A 22,114-nucleotide genomic window follows, 5' to 3' on the forward strand; every position below is an offset into this window, starting at 1 on the left:
CTAGTTGGGTTCTATCCTCTCTCGCAGCCCCCAGCGTCACCTCAGCCTCTCTAGGCACGCAGCGTCTCTATGGTAGAGGGGGCGGAGCCAGGAGAAAGATGGCGGCGCCCGCAGAGGCAGCTGAGTCGCAGGCTTCGGGGGGTCCTCGCCCCTCAGTTTGTCTGTTAGTGTTGGGAATGGCGGGATCTGGGAAAACCACCTTTGTACAGGTGACGTACACGGCGCGGGCGTAGTAGGTGCACGCGAGAGGTTGTCAGTGGTGGGCGGAAGGCCAGGGAGAACGGGAGGGAGGTCTCTCGGGCGAGTTGGAGGGGACCCGCGTGTGGCTTTAAGGTACTTGCCAGCAACACCGGTTCCTACTTAGGCTAGCCTTTTTGGACTTTAGCCTGGTTTAATTAGGGCGCTCTTCTTCGCACCCTCAGTTCATATTTGGTACAACTTACCACTTTCTGGAATTGTCTTACCGGTATAATTGCCGACTCCTCGAAGGCAGAGGCTTACATGTAACTGGCAATTAATACAGTGCTAGCATACAGGCTTTTGGTGTAGATTACTAAAGAATTTTTTCTTGCGCAGCTCTTATGTTTCAAGCACTGGAGATACAGAGATTGAATTTGGCGAAGTTCCCGCTTTGGGGAGCTAATATTTTAATGGGAGTGATAGAAAAAAACCTCACACCAATCAGGTAAATAAGTGATCGAGAGTAGGGGAGACTCTCTTAGATGGGTGATAAAGAAGAGATAGCATTTATGAGAGTTGAATGTTGGAGGTGGATATTGGGGACGAATATTTCAGGTCGAGGGAAATGGAAGTGTAGAAGTCTTCAGGTATGATGGATACAGGAATCTTGGCCCCTTCTCATTCCCTCTTTGTCTCACTCCATCCCTCTTCTCATATCTCTGCAGAGGCTTACTGGACATCTACATAGCCAAGGCTCTCCACCTTATGTGATTAATCTGGACCCAGCTGTACATGAAGTACCCTTTCCTGCCAATATTGGTGAGTAAATTGTAAGAACTGTGTAAATTGTGTGAAGTCCCTCAGAAAATGGAAAGCTTCCAGCCCATCAGTCTTTAATGCTTTCATTTTTTTTTTAAAGTTTTTTTTATTTATTTATTTGAGAGAGAGAGAGAATGAGAGATAGAAAGCATGAGAGGGAAGAGGGTCAGAGGGAGAAGCAGACTCCCTGCTGAGCAGGGAGCCTGATGCGGGACTCGATCCCGGGACTCCAGGATCATGACCTGAGCCGAAGGCAGTCGCTTAACCAACTGAGCCACCCAGGCGCCCTCATTTTTTTCTTACTTTTTTTTAAGATTTTATTTATTTATTTGAGAGAGAGAGAAGGAGCAGGGGGAGGGGCAGAGGGAGAGGAAGAAGCAGACTCCCTGATGAGCAGGGAGCCGCATTCCCACTCCATACCAGGACTCTGGGATCATGCCCTGAGCCGAAGGCAGATGCTTAACTGACTGGGCCACCCAGGTGCCCCTCATTTTCATTTTTCTAAACTACTTTCATTTTCCTTGAATTTCCTAGAATCTCTAAACAAGCCTTCTCCCTTATTTATATTTTCTTTGTTTACTCCTTTCCCTAAGTAAGTTTATTTCCTTACCTCTCACTGTTATCTCTCCCCTCTTTCTGACCAGAGAGTATCAGGTTATTGTTTTTTTGGATAATGAAGTGACAGTCCTCTCACCTCAAGGTCATAAAACCTTCAGCAGGCTCTGATACATAAACCTGTTTTGTTTAGTTTCTTTTCTCAAAAGTTTAGAGTTTAAGGGTTCTTGTGTGGTAGTTCACTTACTGATCCATAGGAACCTTTCTTCCACTCCCAAAGTTACATGGGAAAATGTGTGTATATATGCATATATGCATTGTTTTGGGAAGAGGTTTCCAGTTATCATCAGACTTTCAGAGGATCTGTTACTGTGAAAAAAATTAAGAGTGGATATGATTCATTGTCATGGTTCTTGATAGGATATAGGGGCCTCCTGATTTCCTGGCTGTTACTGTGCTAATCCTCTCCCTCTGTGTCTCTTCTTAATCCTGTTAAGCTGCTTGTACCCCAATCATACTAATAAGGGAAAACCTTGTTAAGAAGCAGAGATCATTTTGGGAAGAGTTTGGGAAAAAGTTGGTATCTCATCATTTAGAGGATGGACTTCTATCTGTTGATAGATGACTGGATAAAGAAGATGTGGTGGAAAATTACTCAGCCATAAAAAAGAATGAAGTCTTACCATTTGGGACAACATGGATGGACCTAGAGGGTGTTATGTGAAGTGAAATAAGCCAAGACAGAGAAAGACAAATGCCTTATGATTTCACTTATATGTGGAACCTAAAAAACAAAACAGAACAGAAACAGACTCATAGATACAGGAAACAAACTGTTGGTTACCAGAGCAGGGGGGAGTTGGGAGGCGGGTGAAATAGGTGAAGGGGATTGAGAGGTACAAATGTCTAGGTACACTGTAAGTCATGGGGATATAACGTACAGCATAGGGAATATAGTCCATAATATAATAACTTTGTATGGCAACAGATGATAACCAGACTTATTGTGGAGATCATCTTGAAATGTATAAAAATATCGAATCGTTATGATGTAAACCTGAAACTAGTAAGATACTATATGTCAGTTACACTAAATTAAAAAAAAAGATGGAATTCTAATAGTTGGTGGGGTCTACAGGCTGGTAGACAGGTTTAGTTAGATATTACTGGATGTATTAATTCCCTTTGAAAAATCATGTCTGCATTACCTTTGTTACCAGTAGGCAGTTAGTAAGAAACTTTTTTCTTGATTTATCTCCCTTTTTCTTTTCTTTCTTTTCTTTTTCTTTTAATTCCAGTATAGTTAACATACAATGTTTTATTAGTTTCAGGTGTACAATATAGTGATTCAGCAATTCTGCATTTTTTTTAGCTGCCTTTTTCTATGCGTATGGTCACTGATAAGGTATTTAATTTGTACAAAACTTTTCTCTTGGGGTGCCTGGGTAGCTCAGTCGGTTAAGTGTCCAGCTCTTGGTTTCAGCTCAGATCATGATCTCAGGGTCATGAGATTGAGCCCCGAATTGGGCTCCAGCTCAGTGGGGAGTCTGCTTGAGATTTTTTCCCCTTCCCTCTCCCTCCCTCTCTGCTCCTTCCCCTGCTCATGCACGTGTGCGCACGCTCTCTCTCTTTCAAATAAGTTAAAAAAAAAAAAATCTCAAAAAACCCCAAAACCCAGCTTGGCCATATTACTTAAAAAAAAAAAACAAAACTTTTCTCCTTGTCTCAGACCATTTCTACCATAACTTCTGATCTCCTAGCTAACATTTTTCATGGGTCACTTCCCAGTTACCTTTTGTAAGGAAGGAAACCAGTGTGAAACTGGGGGGATTAGTAGAAGAGAATGCAGACAAGAGAAGTCTGAACGGTTGGATTCAGCTTCTTGCTGGGAGAGAAGGTACTTGCAGGGCATCTTCTGCCCTGTTCTTCTCTTCACGATCTTGTTGTTTTTTTTCCCCTGTCACAGTTCAGTGACCTTAGCTTAAAAATTTAGAAAACAAATTTGAAAAGTAACTGAGATACGAAGAGAGAAACTTATTTTTTTTTCCTCGGGAAGCAGGGATGATTTGAGAGGCCCATTGGTGGAGGGTCTCAAGCTATATTGTTTCTGTTAAATTCCAATGAATTCTTTCTCGCCCCCCCCAGATATTCGTGACACTGTGAAGTATAAAGAAGTCATGAAACAGTATCCTTTTCAGCATCTGCCTCGCTGCTGACTCATCCCTGACTAGTTACTGTCTGTCTTTTGTGGCCTTGAGAGTATTTTTGCATTTCTTTGTGAAATATACTAGCAAAAGCATGTAATTGCTTTAAAGTAATTTAATTAGGAGGTTGGAAAGATGAATGTGAGCAGAGGTATTATAGGTGATTAGAAATACTGTTTCAGCTTGTGGTTTCAGTTTTCTTACCATCTTCCCAGACTATGGGCTGTTGTAATCGGAGAGCATGGAGGGTGAGAGGCTAGCTGGTGCTGTGCCTGGTCCCATAAAGTAGTGTCGCCTTGGAGGCTACCACCTCCTCTGACACTGAGAAGCTCAGAAGTAGGACCAGCTCTTAGGACGTTGCTGCATGAAATGTGTACTTTCCGGGTAGGTGGGTCTAGGTGGATAGACTGATTCTAATCAGCAGGGTGACTGACCAGTGAGGATCAGAGCCAGGAGTGTGCTATCTTAATGGTATTGTCAGATGATCTTAATGGCTAATGCTATTAAGCTGTCACTGCCAGATGCATCTGTGTCTTACATTTTGGTCACTTTAATTTCTTCATTTTGCCTCAGCGTCCCCAAAATGATAAAGGAACGAGGATAATGAAAATTCCTTGTGAGGTTAAGGTTGTGTGGTATGTCAAGGATTAGCTGCCAGTATCCATTCGTGGAACACTAATGTTATAATGCTGTTTGTGTGAATGATATCCTAAGTGTGAATTTCATCATCTAAGCTGATCTTGAGGATTTAGCTATTTAAATCCTCAACTTAGTGTCCAGGTATGGACTTGGGCCCAATGGTGGTATAGTGACGTCACTCAATCTCTTTGCTACCAGATTTGATCAGGTATGTCTGTCTTTACTTTTATAGGCATGGCTGTGTAAAAACCTGTGACTTTTAAATGCCTTAGCTTGCTCACGTTGAGAAAGAGCAATAAACCTGCATATACATAGAAAATAAGTTAAGCATTTTGGTAGACAGAGGAGGTTATGACAGGATGATCAGTGTTGTGAGACACTTCACATTTAACATTGTGACAGCCAATAAAACAAAAATCCAGGTTCTTTTCTTGATCTTGGCTTGTGTCACCTTGAGGATGGAATGGAGGGTTGGGGAGTGGGATGGGCTAGCAGGCATGGAATGGAAAGATAAAGGGGCTTTTTACGTGTGACAAATAATTGTCACTGTTTAAGTTTTTCTCTATCACCTATGTCCATAAGAGTGTTTTGTAATCACTGATTTTTTTACCCTGATGTCACTCCGTGAGACAGGCTGTGAACATTTTACTGAAGCACCAAGAGATATGTCCCTGCAGTGACAGACCATCTTTAGCTTCTCAGGCCCTTGCAGTATACTCAGGGGTGTGGCAGTGCTGCTGGTGTGGTTGTGTTTCTTTAGTTCATTGAGTTTAGTTCATTAGTTGGTGTCCTAAGATTGAGAACACAGAGATTGAATAGTTGATAGTGCCTTTAAGGCGGGCCACCCTGGAAAGGATGATTTTTGTGTTTGAAATGGATCCTGTTGTAATTGGCATCTTTTTCTTTTAGGTGATGAAATTTATTGAGAAGGCCCAGAACATGTCTAAGTAAGTGATTTCAGTTTAACACCAATTTATTACTCTGTACTTGACATGTTTCGAGGATTTCAGGATACTATCAAACTCTGAAGGGTTATAGATTGAGATGAAACCATTAGAAGTGAAAAGAAAAAAGTGGGCAAAACAACAACAACAAAAAACAACCCATTAAGGTGATATACGGTGAAGATCTAAATTTAATAGTATCCTGCCCCCAATCACTGTCATATATGCCCATGGTTTCCTAGGAGGTATTTTTTTTTTTTTTTATTTAAGGTTTTATTTATTTGAGAGAGAGAATGAGATAGAGCACGAGAGGAAAGAGGGTCAGAGGGAGAAGCAGACTCCCCGCTGAGCAGGGAGCCTGATGCGGGACTCAATCCCGGGACTCCAGGATCATGACCTGAGCCGAAGGCAGTTGCTTAACCAACTGAGCCACCCAGGTGCCCCGGAGGTATTTTTGAGACTTTGTCCAAATTCAGTTGTCTACCTGCCTTCTCTTGGGAAAATCACATTTGTTGGCATTAGAATCTCTGAAACACCTTACTAACCCTTGTTTAAAAAATAAATCTTAAAAAGAATTTAGACAATTAAAACCATGTGTAATATTTAAAAGATGAAACTTTTCACCCTGATTCCCAGTAGAAGTAACTATCATCATTATTACTATTATATTGTGTTACATTATTTTATAATGTATAACATATAGTATTGTTATATAATATTATGCATATTATTGCCATTATTACTATCAGTGACTCATTCCACATGTTTCCATGCATATATACATAGAAGCATGGATGGATAAGGTGTTTCACAAAAATGCTTTTATAAAAAACTACTACAGGTAGTTTAAAAAAAAAATAACAGCTTTATTGAGATACAAATTCATGTACCAAAGGTCCACTCTAATTTTTAAGTATACAGTGTAGTGGTTTTTAGTATATTCATAAAGTTATGTACTGATCACCACTATCTAATTCTAGAACTTTCTCTTCATCCTCAAAAGAAACTCCACACTCATTAGCAGTTCCTGTTATTCTCCCTTCCTACCCTGGCTCCGGGTGGCTGCACCATTTTACATTCTCACCAGCATCGTGTGAGGGGTCCTGGTCCACACCCTCGCCAGTACTTGTTGTCCTTGTTTTTGGTTATAGCCATTTCAGTGGGTGTGAAGTGGTGTCTCCTTGTGGTATCAGATTTGATTTATATTTCCTCAGTGATTAAAGATGTTAAACATCATTTTATGTACTTTTTGGCCATTGGTATATATTTGGAGAAATGTCTATCCAAAATTTTTTGCTCATTTTTAAAAACAGCTTTATTTAGATATCATTCATATACCATTTAAACTGTCTGTTGGCTTTTGGTGTATTCACAGAATTGTGCAACCATAGCTACAGTCACTTTTAGAATAATTCCATCACTTCAAGAAGAAACCCTGTATTTAGCTATTACTCCCCTCTCTCTCTTTTCCTCCTTCCCCTCCTCCACCTTCACCCCCACCTCCACCCCAGGAAACCAGATGGTTTCCCAAGAGATTTGCCTTCTCGTTTTATTTATCTCTCATTTTTAATGCAGTGTGTTTCTAAAACTATCACAGTTTCCTCTGTGATCATTTGCAGCAGTTTGTGGACTGCTGCTCCTGCCTGGTAGCATGAATATTGGACATTGAACAAAGCCCAGGGGAACATGGTATACGTTTTAAGGGCAGTGGGAGGAAATTAGACTTGACAGTGTGAAGAGGTTCCAATCTTGGATAACCAGATGTTCAGTGTTTTGTGTGCTGGAATAGCTTTCAGCATTACACAGGTGTAATACTTCTTTAATGGTCCTTCTTGACACAGATATGTCTTGATTGACACACCTGGACAGATTGAAGTGTTCACGTGGTCAGCTTCTGGGACAATCATCACTGAGGCCCTGGTGAGTACTGTAGGTCTGGTTACTGAGAGTAACTAGAGAGCTAGACTGCTTAAGCATCTTTTTATTGCATGGGACCTTATATGGGAGGGAGTTATGGAAGCTCTGTACACCCTGCCTAAGGAAGGTGGGAAAAGAGTTTGGGGATAGGTCATGAGCCCTTTGACTAAGGCTGTGATTATTTTGTGGCTTTAGGCATCCTCATTTCCAACAGTTGTCATTTATGTAATGGACACATCAAGAAGTACCAACCCAGTGACCTTCATGTCCAATATGCTCTATGCCTGCAGGTAATTGATTGCTGGTGGGCATGCTCTTAAATCAAGGGAGGAGGCCTCTTCTTTTCTCTTTTGTATTTGAGTCCCGAGTACTTACCAACCTGGATTTGTGCTCATTCGGATGTGCCCCTCAGTTTAGTAGTTGTGAGCTGGGGAGAGGTTAGAAGAGAAAAGAGACACATGTGCTGGCATTCTCTATGAGCAGCTTCTCATCTTTCTCCCTTGCTTGTTATAGAAACAGGTCGTGTATGAATATGAACCTTTTGGTAGTTGCTCCCAGTTGAATGAAACAAGTCTAAATAGAATAGAGCCCTCTGGTCTAAATGCTCCTTTTCTTTGTTATGACATGTAGAGTTAAATTATAATATGAGAGCTTATGAATAAAGAGATTTATCTATAATTCCACAAAGCACAAGTTTGCCCCAACTTGGAGTCATTGGGGACAGAAGAACATGCCTCACTAGGGTATGTGAGTGCAGTAGACATAGGAACAAGGCAAACTGTTACTAAATCTGAGAGAATTTATTTGGGGTGTACACAAAAGCCATTACCAGCATTTGTGCCTTCTAATATGACTAGGGATACCCCTTCTTGTTAGATTCAAGAAATCCTAGTACAAATAGAAATCTGATGATTGGTAGCGTTTTTTGCTTCCATATTTATTGTTTAAAAGACAGTTATTTGGTAAAAACAACCCTACAAAAAAAGCTTACACAAAAAACAAGATCAGTATCAAAGCATTATTACTCCAAGAAAGAGAGAGAATGTGTGTGTGTTGTTTGCTTGATGGTAGGTGATGGTTTTTCCTCTTGGGAGAGGAAACTGTGAGGGCTGTGTGAGAATGGATATGTATATGTGGAGTCTGAACCCATTCCACTTCTCTTTACTCAGTTCCAACAGACTGACACTGGGCAAGCAGGAGCCTTAAGTGTTTTTACTAATAGTGTCTTGATGTTTGATTTTCAGCATCTTGTACAAAACCAAGCTGCCTTTCATTGTGGTTATGAATAAAGTAAGTGGATCCTTCCTTTTGTGGTTCAGTATTTCTTTTTCATCAGAACCTTGTGTTATTGGAAAGTTTGGGTAGGTGAGGATTTTCACATGTCGGAGAACAGATTCAAACTTATCTGAAACAAAGTCATGAGCAGTTGTAGGAAAAAGATTCAATCAGATTGAATGAATATTTATCAGTGGCTCTCATCAAAGTATTTTTAAACTAGATAGAGTAGCCTCTCAACTGTAGTGTATAGGTTATCCCTCAGAATTGCATTGTATATGGGGGAGGGGCTGCTAGTTTATTGGCAGTCACAATTAAAACAGAAAACTTCACTGTTGTTGGGTTGACGGCTAGGATTCAAGAGACTACATGACTTCAGAGCCAGAATATGCTCGCATCTACTGTTGCCATGGTCACTTGGCAGTGGATAGTGAAGGGTCTGCTTCAACCAAGAGAACACATATCTTCATTTCATTATTTACAGTAGTCTTGGCCCTTTATGGTTTGTTGTAGTGGAGGAGGAAATGTGGAAGCAGAGAAAAAATATATGAATAATTGCTTTGTTGTCGCCACTTAATTAAAATTTTTTTGATGTTTAATATCTAAGCATATCTCTGGTTGCTAATAGTTGACTTCCTCTTTGGTACAGACTGACATCATTGATCACAGCTTTGCAGTGGAATGGATGCAAGATTTTGAGGCTTTCCAAGATGCCTTGAATCAAGAGACTACATACATCAGTAACTTGACTCGTTCAATGAGCCTGGTGTTAGATGAATTTTACAGCGCACTTAGGGTAAACTTTCTCCTCTCCTTATGCTGACAGTTCCTTCAGACAACCTCTTAATCCATAGGGCTGGTTTTGAACCTATCTTAGAAAAGAAGTTCGTTACCTTCATAAAAAAAAGCATTTAAGCATTACTTATAAAAATGGGAGTTTTATGGTTTTTTTTTTTTTCCATTCTTTTGTGTGTTGTTCAGTTTTAAAACTGGAGGTTTAGGGGCGCCTGGGTGGCTCAGTTGGTTAGGCAACTACCTTTGGCTCAGGTCATGATCCTGGAGTCCTGGGATCAAATCCCACATCGGGCTCCCTGCTCAGCGGGGAGTCTGCTTCTCCTTCTGACCCTCTTCCCTCTCGTGCTCTCTCTCATTCTCTCTCTCTCAAATAAATAAATAAAATCTTTAAAAAAAAACCAAAAAAACAAAAAACTGGAGGTTTAAAAGATAAATAAGGTAGGGGCACCTGGCTGGCTCAGTCATTAGAATATATGGCTGGCTCTTAATCTCAGGATCATGAGTTTGAGCACCACTTTGGGCACTGAGATTACTTAAGAAAGATAAATAAGGTAAAGACCGTACCTTCAGAGTTTATGGTTTAGTTTGAAGAGAGGGCTACATGCAGAATTGAAACATGATATATTGTGGTAAGGACCTTATGAAGATTGGAGGTTGAGGCTCATGCTGGTAAGGGGCAGATCACTCTGGAAATGCAGGATTTTGGAGGATATAGCATTAGAGGTATGCTTTGAAGGAAGGGTATGATTTATTTTTTATTTTTTTAAAGATTTTTTTTATTTTTGTGTGGGTGTATGCGTGTTTGAGAGAAAAAGCGCACACACGAGAGGGGCAGAGAGAGAAGCAGACTCCCCGCTGAGCAGGGAGCCCAATGCAGGACCCTATCCCAGGACCCCGGGATCACGACCTGAGCCGAAGGCAGATGCTTAACTGACTGAGCCACCCAGGCACCCAGGAAGGGTACGATTTATGTAAGCAAAAGTGTGTTGGGGTGGCGGGGAGGATGGCAGTTGCCCAAGCAAAGGCATTGCGATACTAATTTTTATAGAAAACAGTGGTTGGATTTGACAGGGAATAGACAACGAGTCTTGCTACGTGTTTCTCCTAATTCTTTTTTTTCTAGTCCTTTCTTTTCCATAGACATCTTTCCATGGCTTTTGAGTATGTGTGCTGTTTTGTTTTAGCTTCACTCTTTGTCAGAGACTTCTTGAAGTATCTAAACAACTTTTATGAAGATTTTATGGTATTTGAACAAAGTAATGTACACCATTTAAAAATATACAATTTCCTCAGTGTTACTGATGCTTTTGACAGGTGGTGGGTGTGTCTGCTGTTCTGGGTACAGGCTTAGATGAATTCTTCATGCAAGTCACCAGTGCTGCAGAAGAATATGAAAGGTGAGGATAAAGGAAAATCCTGTTGATGACGTTTTTAGTAACCTACAATCTGATATGGTAGCAGTTACAGGTATTATGTTTGCCCTGTGTATGTGTACTGGATCTGTATGTGTACACTTAGGAATAACAAGTCCCCATTAACTTTTTTAAAAATAGTATAAAACCTTCGCTGTATTGAATGATTAAGAGCAGGAGTCTTCAGACTTTTTGTAAAAAGCCAGATGGTAAATATTTTAGGCTTTTGTGGGCCATATGATCTTTGTTGCAACTGCTCAACTGTCATTGTAGGGCAAAAGCATCCATAAACAATTTGCAAATGAATGGGCATGGCTGTGTTCCAATAAAACTTTATATACAAAAACAGCCATGATTTGGCCTGTTTGCCACATTGGCTGACCCTGGATTAAGAACATAGACTTTGGAGTCAGACAGACATGGGTTGGATTTCTATTTTCTCCACTGAATAAATGAGTGGCCTTAGCAAGTTTTCATCATTTGTAGATCAGGGATAATAGCATTTATTGTTAAGGTTGTTGTGAGCGTTATTTGAGAAGATATTGTGCACCTAGCACAATTGCTGATACGTTGTAGCAAGCACACTTCGTGATAAATGGTTGTTATTACTGTTAGCACGGTTAATACTGGAATTCTGTTTACTTACAGGAAAGTGTAATGAGAGCACTTTCCTTGGGCTGGTGGCATGATAATTGGCCACTTACTAGCATGTTCCTTTGGCTTCATACTTAGCAAGATTCTAACAACCACATGGTGGTTTTTAGACACATTATTTTGATTTTGATTCATCAGACAAGGGGTCTTTCTGTGTGTTACCAAAGTCTTAGGATAGACTCTTCTGTATCCTTTTGTTACTGCCCAGATAAGCCACATAATTACATATTGGGCTTCCTGAGCCCAACAGGCCTCCCCCCTTTTTTTTTTTTAATTTATTTGACAGAGAGCGCATGCACAAACACAAGCAGAGGGAGAGGGAGGAAGCAGGCTCCCTGCTGAGCAGGGAGGCCAATGTGGGGCTCGATCCCAGGACCCTGAGATCATGACCTGAGGCGAAGGCAGACGCTTAACCGAGCCACCCAGGCACCCCAGGCCTCCCTTCTTTTATTCATCTTAGTTTTATCCGAACAAATGATGAGCTCATGAGTCATGGATTCCAGAGTTAATCTTTCCAGGCCAGCAGTCTTTTGTCTCTTTGCTGGTTTCAGGGTGGGGGCAAGCACCTTGACTTTTAATTCCAGAGGGTAGAATCTCCATGACTAAGACTTGTGACATATAATGTTCAGTGAAGTAAGGTCTTCTGTTATTGTCAGGGACCTAGGAAAATACAAGTGATGTGGGGGTGGGCAGGACAGATTATTAAATAAAGGAATTTAGAAAGTGTTTTCTCTTTCCAGGGAGTATCGTCCTGAATATGAACGTCTGAAGAAGTCACTGGTAAGAGAGGAGGCTATTTGTGTATTTTGGGCCACTAAGATATAACTTCAAACCATGTACTAATCCTCCTGCCATAAATGCTTTTGTTTTGGCTATCAGTGTATGTTTTAGATGTTTGTTATTTAAATTAGTAAATTTGTGTGTGTGCTGTCTAGATGCAGAAGGGCCCCTTAATTATTTTTCTTCTCTTTATTTGAAGTTTTTTAAATCTGATTTTTTCCGTTACATTTGCTAAGCACTTCTTGGGCCCCCCCCCCCCCACTCCCGAGGCTCATTTAAAGACTGGTTATAGAATTTTAAGAAAAAAGAGGTGGTTCACAGTGCTTATTCCAAATAATCACTTGGCCTGCCCTCTTCAGCTGCATTGGGCCCCTTACCACCGCTATGTCTGCTTGAGGGTTCTTTTGATGTGTTCTTGTGTCCAATTTCTGAAACCTCTAATTCTGTCTGCAGAGCCCTCCTGTCTGAACTTGTGCTCCTCTGGGCCCACGCTGCTTGGTGTTTCTGTATCTGCCATTTCTTACCTGCCTCAGTGTCTATAAATAGCCTCTAGTATTTGTATATTTAGTCATCTCTTGTCAGAAGTCTGGCATCTAACTCGGGGCTCTTTTTTTTTTTTTAAAGATTTTATTTTATTTATATTTATTTTGGAGAGAGAGAGTGAGTGCGTTAGTGTGGGGGTGTGGGGGGAGGGTGGAGGGAGAGAGAGAATCTTAGGCAGGCTCCACACTCAGTAACCCTGAGATCATGACCTGAGCCAAAATCAAGAGTTGGACGCTTAACTGCCAGAGCCACCCAGGTGCCCCTAGGACTCCTCCTTTAATATGAAGATATTTTTCTCTATTTGCACAGGCCAGTGCACAGAGCCAGCAGCAGAAGGAACAACTGGAACGCCTTCAGAAAGATCTGGGCTCTGTAGCCTTGGACACAGGGACTGCTACAGGTACTGGAGGGTCTCTTGGTGTTAGGAACTAAAAGGAGGACATGCCTACTTCCACTGAGCAGGAAGATACTTACGTTTAAGAGAGAGAAAAGGATAAAGATAAAGTGGTGTTTGAGATTGATGTATCTAGTTTTTATATCACATTTACTTTGTGTGTGATTTGGAAAGATAAACTCCTGAAACTTGTATATAACTATACCACTTTGAATTCTTCCTCTTCAGGTAGTTTTTGCTTTACTTTGGCAAGATACTTGATATCTTCTCTATTTTCTTAAATTTTTTTTAAAAAAATTTAAAGTTAGGTAACATACAGTATATTGTTAGGTTCAGGGTAGAGTTTAGTGATGCATTAGTTGCATACAACACCCAGTGCTCATTACATCAAGTGCCTTCCTTCACACCCATCACCCAATTACCCCATCCCCCCACCTACAATTTTCTTAAATACTTTTTACTCTCCACCCCCTGCCTTTTTTTTTTCCTGTTTATTTTGACCTACTTTCAGATTAACAGAAAAATTGTGTGGCTAGTATAAGAATTACTGTATACCATTCAACCAGATTTGCAAAATGTTAACATTCTACCACATTTACTTCATTCTTTCTCTTTTTCTCATTATGTATGACGTATATATAAGCATATAAACATAAACAAAATATATATTCCTTTTTTCGAAATCATTTACGAATAAGTTATAGACTTACTCTTGAATATTATCCTTGAATATTTGAGTGTATTATTTCCTAAAAACAAGGATACTATTTTATATAAGCTCATGACTAAAAATTAGGAAATTAACTGGTAACTGTTGTCTGATGTGTTCCTTAGTTAGATGTAGCCATTTGCCCTGTGTAGCAGGAGAAAATCCTGGATCTGCATTGCATTGAGTTATCTTGACTCTTGTTCTCCTTTAATCTGGAATGGTTCCTTTGTTTTTCTTTGTATTTCATGGTAGTGACAATTGTGAAGTGTATGAGACAGATATTTTATAGAATGTTCCTCAGTTTGGATTTGTCTGATACTCCTTCAGGACTCAGTTCAGGTGGCTCATTGGTGGCAGCACTTTACAGAAGTGAGAAGTTGTGATTTTTCCATGCATGACATCCGAGGCCCACGATGTAGATTTGTCCCATCATTGGTGATGTTAATTTTGATTACTTGCTTAAAGTGGTGTCTGTCAGGTTTTTCATTGTAAAGTTCTTTCTCCCTTTATAATAAGTCTTTTGTTGGGTGATACTTTGAGACCATATGAATATCCTTCTAATTTTCACATGTTTACCCACTAGTTTTAGTATCCATTAATGTAATAGGGATAGTATCCATTTTCTGTGATGCCTGTTAGAAATATTTTCTCTCTGTTTGTCACTTGTTTTTTGACTTTGTCTGTGGTGTTATTTTGCCAGGTGAAAGTTTTTGTTTTGTTTTGATGTAATCAACTTTACTTGCCTTCTCTTTTACTGCATCTGGATTTTGAGTCATAATTGGGAATCCCTTACCTATGCTATGTTAAAGAGGAATTTACTCATGTTTTATTGTAGTACTTGTATGGTTTCATTTCATTTATTTATTTATTTATTTGAGAGAGCAAGTGAGCAAGAGAGAACATGAGTTGGGGGAAGGGGCAAAGGGAGAAGGAGAAGCAGACTTCCTACTGAGCGGGGAACCCAATGTGGGACTCAGTCCCAGGACCATGGGACGATGACCTGAGCTGAATGCAGACGCTTAACCCACTGAGCCACCCAGGCACCCCATTGTCTACATTTAAAGATTTTTATTTATTTATTTGAGAGAGAGAGAGAACGTGCCAGTGTGAGCAGGGGGGAGGAACAGAGGGGAAAGGAGAGGGAGGGGAAAAAATCTCCAGCAGGCTCTGCACTAAGGACGAAGCCCAAAGTGGGCCTTGATCTCATGACCTTGAGATCATGACCTGAGCCGAAACCAAGAGTCAGAGGCTTAACCAACTGAGCCACCCAGGTGCCCCTCATTTTCTGCATTTAGATCCCTGATCCATTTAGAGTTTATTCCTGGGTATGGTGTAAAGTATAGGTCTGTGTTACCTTTTTCATAAAGGTGTACCTGCACTGTTTCTCAAAAAGTCTACCTTTGCCCCAGCAATCTGAGATGCTACCTCTATGGTATACTAAAGTCCCATGTGTACTTGGGTGTATTTTTGGACTTCCCATTTTATCCTTCTGGACTGTCTATTATGTGTCTGTACCACACTGTTATAATTACGTAGGGCCTGTATAGAATGTTTTAGTGTCTGCCATGGCTAGTCCCTTTTCATATTTTTCTTTTTTAGTGTTTCCGTGGCTATTCTTGCATGTTTGTTTTTCCACATGAACTTTAGCATCAACTCACTTAGTTTGCTAAAAAAACTTTTTGGTATTTTTATTAGTATTGCATTATGTACGTTAATATAGGGTGAACTGCAGACTCATGTTGAGTCTCCCTATCCAAGAATAAGGAGTATGTTTATATTTTTAAGTGTACTTTTGTATTTTTCAGGAGTTTTTCCTTGTGGTTTTTGCATAGTTTTTGTTAAAATTTTCCAAGTATTTTATCTTGTTAGTGTTGAAAATGGGATTTTCTGAACCATTGTGTCTTCTAACTGGTTATGTTTGTGTACATGAAGGCTTTTCATTTCCATATATTAGTCTTTTTATTTTGCTACTTAACTGAATTTCTTTGTTTTTTAATATTTTTTAAAGATTTATTTATTTGAGAGAGAGTACACACGCGGGTTGGGAGCGGCAGAGGGGGAGGGTGAGGAAGAAAGAATTGGAAGCAGACTCTGTGCTGAGTGAGGAACCCAATGTGGGGCTCGATCCTGTGGCCCGTGAGATCATGACCTGAGGCGAAACCAAGAATCGGTTGCTCAACCGACTGAGCCACCCCGGTGCCCCTGAATTTTCTTACTGTTTGAATTAATTTTGTCATTGATTCTTAGGGGTTTCTAGGTTGGTGCTCATATTTAGTATCTATGCGCCCCCACCCACCCACACTTATGGATGGACTGGCCTTTAAAGGAATGAAGTTCTGTTCATGAAAGCTTTTGCTCTATCTTGACTAGACAACAGCAAAGCCACTTGGAGGGGGAGATGCTAGAAACTGGCGGGATTTACCAGTTATGTGAACTCACCTGGCTGTCTTGGTTGTGCACCCCAGTGACACAAATTTCTGTGCTCATCACTCAAGAATATGTGAAGTAGCAAATGTTAAATCTGCTGCAAAAGGTCTTCCATACTCAGATAACCTGTTAAAGGTTGGGACTTGCAGTAAATTATTTCGGGAAAATCACAAGTATAGCTGGGCACAGACTTAAGCACTGACTGTTAGCACGCCATGTCACCATCCTTCTTCAGGGCCACAGTCTCCTTGACATTTGTGCCCCTTGATGTTGCCACTGTTGGCCTCCTCCATCCCCAGCTGACTTCTCCCCAACTAGACTCCTGAAGAGAGTGGTCATGTCCTCCTGTGGCTCCAGGATACTGGGCATCGCTTTAGGGTCTGAGTCCAACCCTCGCAGGCTGAATTCCCTGCACAGGAATGAAGTGATTCGACTTTGATTGGCACTTAGCCCTTGTTCAGTTTCCCCGAGTAGGGAATTTGCCTCTATTAGTATATTTACTTTCCCATTTTCCTCCCTCCCTCTTTTTCTTGAATAATATCCTCGCTCCTTTACTGTCTGTCATTTCACCATCTATTCTCTTCAGACCCTCAGAACTTAAATTTCCACCAGGAATATTCCTTAGTGTCCTACGCTTTTATGCTGACTCACCACACACTGCATCTGCTCAGATATCTTTAGTCTTCATAGGAAAAACTATAGCCTCTTCTAAGCTGTGAGCTACTAAAATGACTGTTACTACCAGGACAAGCTACCTGAGAATTATTTTCCTCAGCTTAAAAATAGCACCTTTTGGGTTCCTGGGATCCTGAAAGCATTTTGTGAACTACACTACTGTAAAAATGTTAAGTGGTATTAACAATTAACAATAATACATTTAGAAGAGGTAAGAGTCAGCATTTATCTTTATCATGAGCATTTTCATCCTGCTAATTTATAATCATAGTTACTGAATCAAAATCACCTTTTGGAGGAGACACAGGTTCATGACATGCTATTGACAGGTGTTTTCTCCATAGACAGCTTATCTCCTGCACTTGACCCTTCTGACTTGATCCTGACTCGGGGAACTTTGGATGAAGAGGCTGAGGAAGCAGACAGTGATACTGATGATATTGACCACAGAGGTGAGAGGGGGCTGAGGTGGCTCATGAGAAGAGAGTAGCTGCTTATCCCCACACTGTTTGCTCAGGAGCTTCTTGTTGAGAGAAACCATATAGATGCAGCCAGTGACAGGAGAGAGAAAGATGGTACCTGATACAGCAGCGGGAAAGAGTTCCATATGTTGAGTTCCTGGCCTTCCTACTGAATGGTTAATATTGAGCTCATTACAGGCTTTTTGTTAGTCTCTTGTCTTCTCATCTTTAGGTCCTAACTCAATTTGAGAAATCCAGGATTTTTGTTTTGTGTAATTACTGTTTTAAGAATACATGAGGTGGGGGGTGGGGAAGAATGCATAAGGAGGCCTCAGCAGACCAAAAGCAGTTAGAAGGGACTGTAACACTGAGGATAGAATGGCTCTGGAAACCTGAAAGGGTTCCACTTGGCATAGTTTTATGGACTGTGAACAGAATCTGTTTCTTGAAACAACCCTTTTTGGTTCTAGCTATGACCAAGAGCAAACCTCTCTTTACCATCCAGTTTGCTGGATGCTAACATCTAAACTGCCTCACTGACTCAGATTTATTGAGGTACGATTTACAGACAGTAAAGCCCACCCTTTTTAAGTGTATAGTTTGATGAGTTTTTTTATTTTTTTATAGATTTTATTTATTTATTTGACAGACAGTGAGAGAGGGAACACAAGCAGGGGGAATAGGAGAGGGAGATGTAGACTCCCCCCTGAGCAGGGAGCCCGATGCGGGGCTCGATCCCAGGACCCTGGGATCATGACCTGAGCCGAAGGCAGACGCTTAACGACTAAGCCACCCAGGTGCCCCCAGTTTGATGAGTTTTAACAAATATATGTGCACCTGTAACAGCCATCATACTCAAGTTCCCCTGCTTGTTTTTATTCAGTCCCCTTCCCGCACACTTAGTTTTTGGCAATCACTAATCTGATTTCTGTTCCTTTAATTTTGCTTTTTCCAGAATGTTGTATAATTAGGATCACAGTATTTAGCTTTTTGGATTTGACTTTTTTTCAGTCCGTGTAATGCTTTTACAAACCATCCATGTATCAGAAGTATGTTCTTTTTATTGAATAATATTCCATGATGTGGCTTTTACCACAAGTTGTTTATCCATTCATCAGCTGATTGCCATTAGAGTTGTTTCCAGATTTTAGCTATTATGAATAAAGTTGCTCTATATATTTTTCTTGGTTAAAAATACCTAGGAGTGGGACCTCATTTTAGTTACTCTATGAGGGAGGTATTCTCCGCATTTACAGGTGAAAGAAACTACCTTTTGGGCAACGTGATAAATAGAGTATGCTTCTGGGAGATATTTCCTCATTGCGAGGAGTGAACACGTAGTTTATTAGAAGCAGAGTACTATTTCTGATGGATTGGTGACAGCAGCTCTAATTTGTCTAATGGGAAAGTTAAAAAGAATTGACCTTTTTTTCCTTGTAGTTACAGAGGAAAGCCGTGAAGAGCCAGCATTCCAGAATTTTATGCAAGAATCAATGGCACAGTATTGGAAGAGAAACAAGTAGTTTCTAGAAGTCCAGAATTTTGGAACTCTGTGAAGGAACTATCCTAACCTCTGATTGGCGGCTACTATAAAGGACAATTTTGTTCAGAGTTAGCAGTTTCTCTTATAGGGAAATTTGACTTAGATGCAGCCAGGGATAGAAAACCACTGGACGTGGCAGGTAGATGCCAGTTCCCCTTGGCCTGTCCCTTGGATTTATGCAAGGAAGGATATTCTGACTATTCGTGGATGCTGATATCCCTTCAAGCCTAAAGCTTCAAGTTTTATCATTTGAACTCAAGTATTTTTGCTGCTGATGGATGGAACAGCGAGAACTTTTCACTTCAAATCTCTGTCAGGTTGGGTCTGTATTCTACTTTCCCAGCATCTTGCCCTTGACCCTGTACCATGAGTTCCTCTCTTTTTAGCCGAAAGGGAGAGGAAACATGAGCTTGCCCAGGGTGGCAGTGGAGTCTCCTTGGCAACCAGTCAATGTTGGCTACAAAGTGTGCCTCACACGGGGGTAACTCATTATGGACAACGGGTACATTGAAGAAAGTGAGCAAAACATATGACTAATGAATAAGAATCCTGCTTTGGATGATGACTTGGATAATTTTAACTTTGTTGTAAGCCTGCCTGTCATAATTTCAAATAAGAAAATTATGTAATTGCAAGTAGGTTCGCTTCTATTCAACACAGAGGTTTAAAGCCACATGTCCAAACCTGTCTCAGTAAAGCAGGGATGTTTACTAAAGTCTCCCATGTACACATACCAAGTAATCAGGTACAGAGCTAGGCACCGTTTCTGTTATACTTTAAGGCGAAGTATCCTTTGTGATTTATTCAAAGACCATGGGTTCGGGTAAGGTGCACATTCCATATATAATAGCCTTGGTAAGGCAAACCTTCCACATTCTTCACAGTGTCTTAAAACAGTGCATTTCTCTTAAGGAATTTTATCCCTGCCTAATCTGTACTCCAATTCAGCGGTTCTCAAGTGTGATCACTGGACCAGAAGCATCAGCATGACCTGGAAAATTGTTAAAAACACAACACTTAAGACCTGAATCAGGAACTGTGGGGGTGGGACCTAGAAATCTGTTTTAGTTAAGTCTATCAGGGAATTCTCATGATGTTAAGTTTGAGAACTGCTCTAGCTAAAATAGCCTGTGACAGTTCCAGGCCAGGAGAATCTCAGGTATCTTAAAATGACCTGCTTTATCAGAGTACCTAACCTTGACCATCTGGTGCCTCTTCTCCAATGTAAATATTCTAAAAAGCATTTTATTTTGCCATTAAGTATTAATTTCAGTGTTCTGCACCTATAGATTATATACCTATAGATATTAATTTCAATATTCTATACTTAGAAGGCACTAGTAAAAATTTGAACCTGTTCAAGAGGAAACCATTTGCAAAGCAAGACTCTGAACATCCTTGGTTTTTCCCCTTAGTGCTTTGAATACTTCCTTAAAAAAAAACTTGGCTTGGGGCTCCTGGGTGGCTCAGTCAGTTAAGTGTCTGACTCTTGATTTCAGCTCAGGCCTTGGTCTCAGGGTCATGAGTTCAAGCCCCACACTGGGCTCCATGCTGGGCATGGAGCCTACTTAAAAAAGAAAACAAAAAAAACCTTGCCTGGCGTATGCCTTAAGCTCCACTCCATAAAGACAGGGACAGAGTCTTCCTCATCTTTGTATCCCTTGCGCAAGAGCCAGCACATATAGGTGCTCAATAAATGTTTGCTAACTGAATGAATTAAATACTAGATGACTACTTTATGGAAACTGCCTGATGTCTGCTTTCATAAATAAACGGGCAAATGAAGCTAAGCGTGGAATGGGAGTTCAGAGAAGTGTGCTAAGGATTGTGCAATTAGCAAATTTATAAATTATCAGAGTTTATGTTGTAATCTCATTTTACTGCTATTGCATTTTTTTTTAAGATTTATTTATTTGAGAGAGAGTACATGAGAGGGGAGAGGGTCAGAGGGAGAAGCAGGCTCCTCGCGGAGCAGGGAGCCCGATGCGGGACTCGATTCCGGGACTCCAGGATCATGACCTGAGCCAAAGGCAGTCGCTTAACCAACTAAGCCACCCAGGCGCCCTGCTATTGCATTTTTTAAAAAAGATTTTATTATTAGAGAGTGTGCATGCTTGAGAGGGGGTTGGGGCAGAGGGAGAGACAGATGCCGGGCTTGATCTCACGACCTTGAGATAACGACCTGAGCTGAAGTGAGACGCTTAACCGCCTAAGCCACCCAGGCACCCCTGCTTTCACCTTTATTCTCAGTGCCTGGGACATTTAAGTCATTCAATAATGTATTAATTAAAGTTGTGCCTTGATTTTGGTCTCTAAAAAGAATGCTGTAAATTTCAAAAGACTGTATTCTGCACCCAAAAACCAAACTTCAGTATTTAACATGCTGGCACCCACTACCAAGGCATAAAACACACATTTGCTAAAATTACTCCTATAATTCTAGTGCTAATCATTCACTTGATAAATACTGACTGCAACTATCAGATGCCAAGCAGGGCAGATACTGTGATGGGTAATGATGTAAAGTTGAGGACATGACGTGAAGGAGAAAGAGGTGTACTGTTAGCCTTACAGAGGCTGCCCAGCCAAGCATGAGCACAGTGCAGAAGGTGAATTCTGGTACAGGAATGGACTGCTGTCCTCTGATGGCCGAGTAGATGGAACGAATGCAATCAGCACAAGTCTGTCCTTGGGCAGGTCCTGTTTGCTCATTTCCAATGGAGAAAATGAAGGAAACAACTGAAAAAAGGTGCATGGTGAAATATTTTTAAAAATCTGAATGGAAGGGGGCGCCTGGGTGGCTCAGTCGGTTGGGCGTCTCCTTCGGCTCAGGTCATGATCCCGGGGTCCTGGGATCAAGCCCCGCATCGGGCTCCTTGCTCAGCGGAGAGCTTGCTTCTCCCTCTCTCTCTGCCTGCCTCTCTGCCTACCTGTGCTCTCTATCTCTCTGTGAAATAAATAAAATCTTTAAAAAAAAATCTGAATGGAGGGGCACCTGGGTGGCCCAAATGGTTGGGCATCTGCCTTCTGCTCAGGTCATGATCCCAGGTCCTGGGATTGAGCCCCACGCTGGGCTCCTTGCTCAGGGGGGAGCCTGCTTCTCCCTCTGCCTGCCGTTCCTGCTTGTGCTCTCTCCCTCTTTCTCTGACAAAACCTTAAAAAAAAATCTGAATGGAAATAAGAAAATG

General features: G+C 41.0%; 1 protein-coding gene across 1 annotated transcript; it reads left to right on the top strand.

Moving 5' to 3' along the window:
• The first annotated feature begins 88 nt into the window (after positions 1-88).
• GPN1 (GPN-loop GTPase 1) lies at positions 89-20,665 on the top strand. Its single transcript, XM_028099599.2, has 14 exons — positions 89-209; positions 906-999; positions 3,700-3,739; positions 4,539-4,605; positions 5,307-5,344; positions 7,183-7,261; positions 7,454-7,548; positions 8,503-8,548; positions 9,183-9,329; positions 10,643-10,725; positions 12,135-12,174; positions 13,027-13,117; positions 17,267-17,374; positions 18,824-20,665. Exons 1-14 carry the CDS (start codon positions 99-101, stop codon positions 18,904-18,906), a joined length of 1,122 nt encoding a protein of 373 aa, XP_027955400.2. The 5' UTR covers positions 89-98; the 3' UTR covers positions 18,907-20,665.
• Positions 20,666-22,114: the final 1,449 nt, after the last annotated feature.

The sequence above is a fragment of the Eumetopias jubatus genome, unplaced genomic scaffold, assembly GCF_037043125.1.
Source record: "Eumetopias jubatus isolate StellerSeaLion01/CBP00866 unplaced genomic scaffold, mEumJub1_p1.0 scaffold_9, whole genome shotgun sequence".
In the NCBI taxonomy this organism is placed as follows: domain Eukaryota; kingdom Metazoa; phylum Chordata; class Mammalia; order Carnivora; family Otariidae; genus Eumetopias; species Eumetopias jubatus.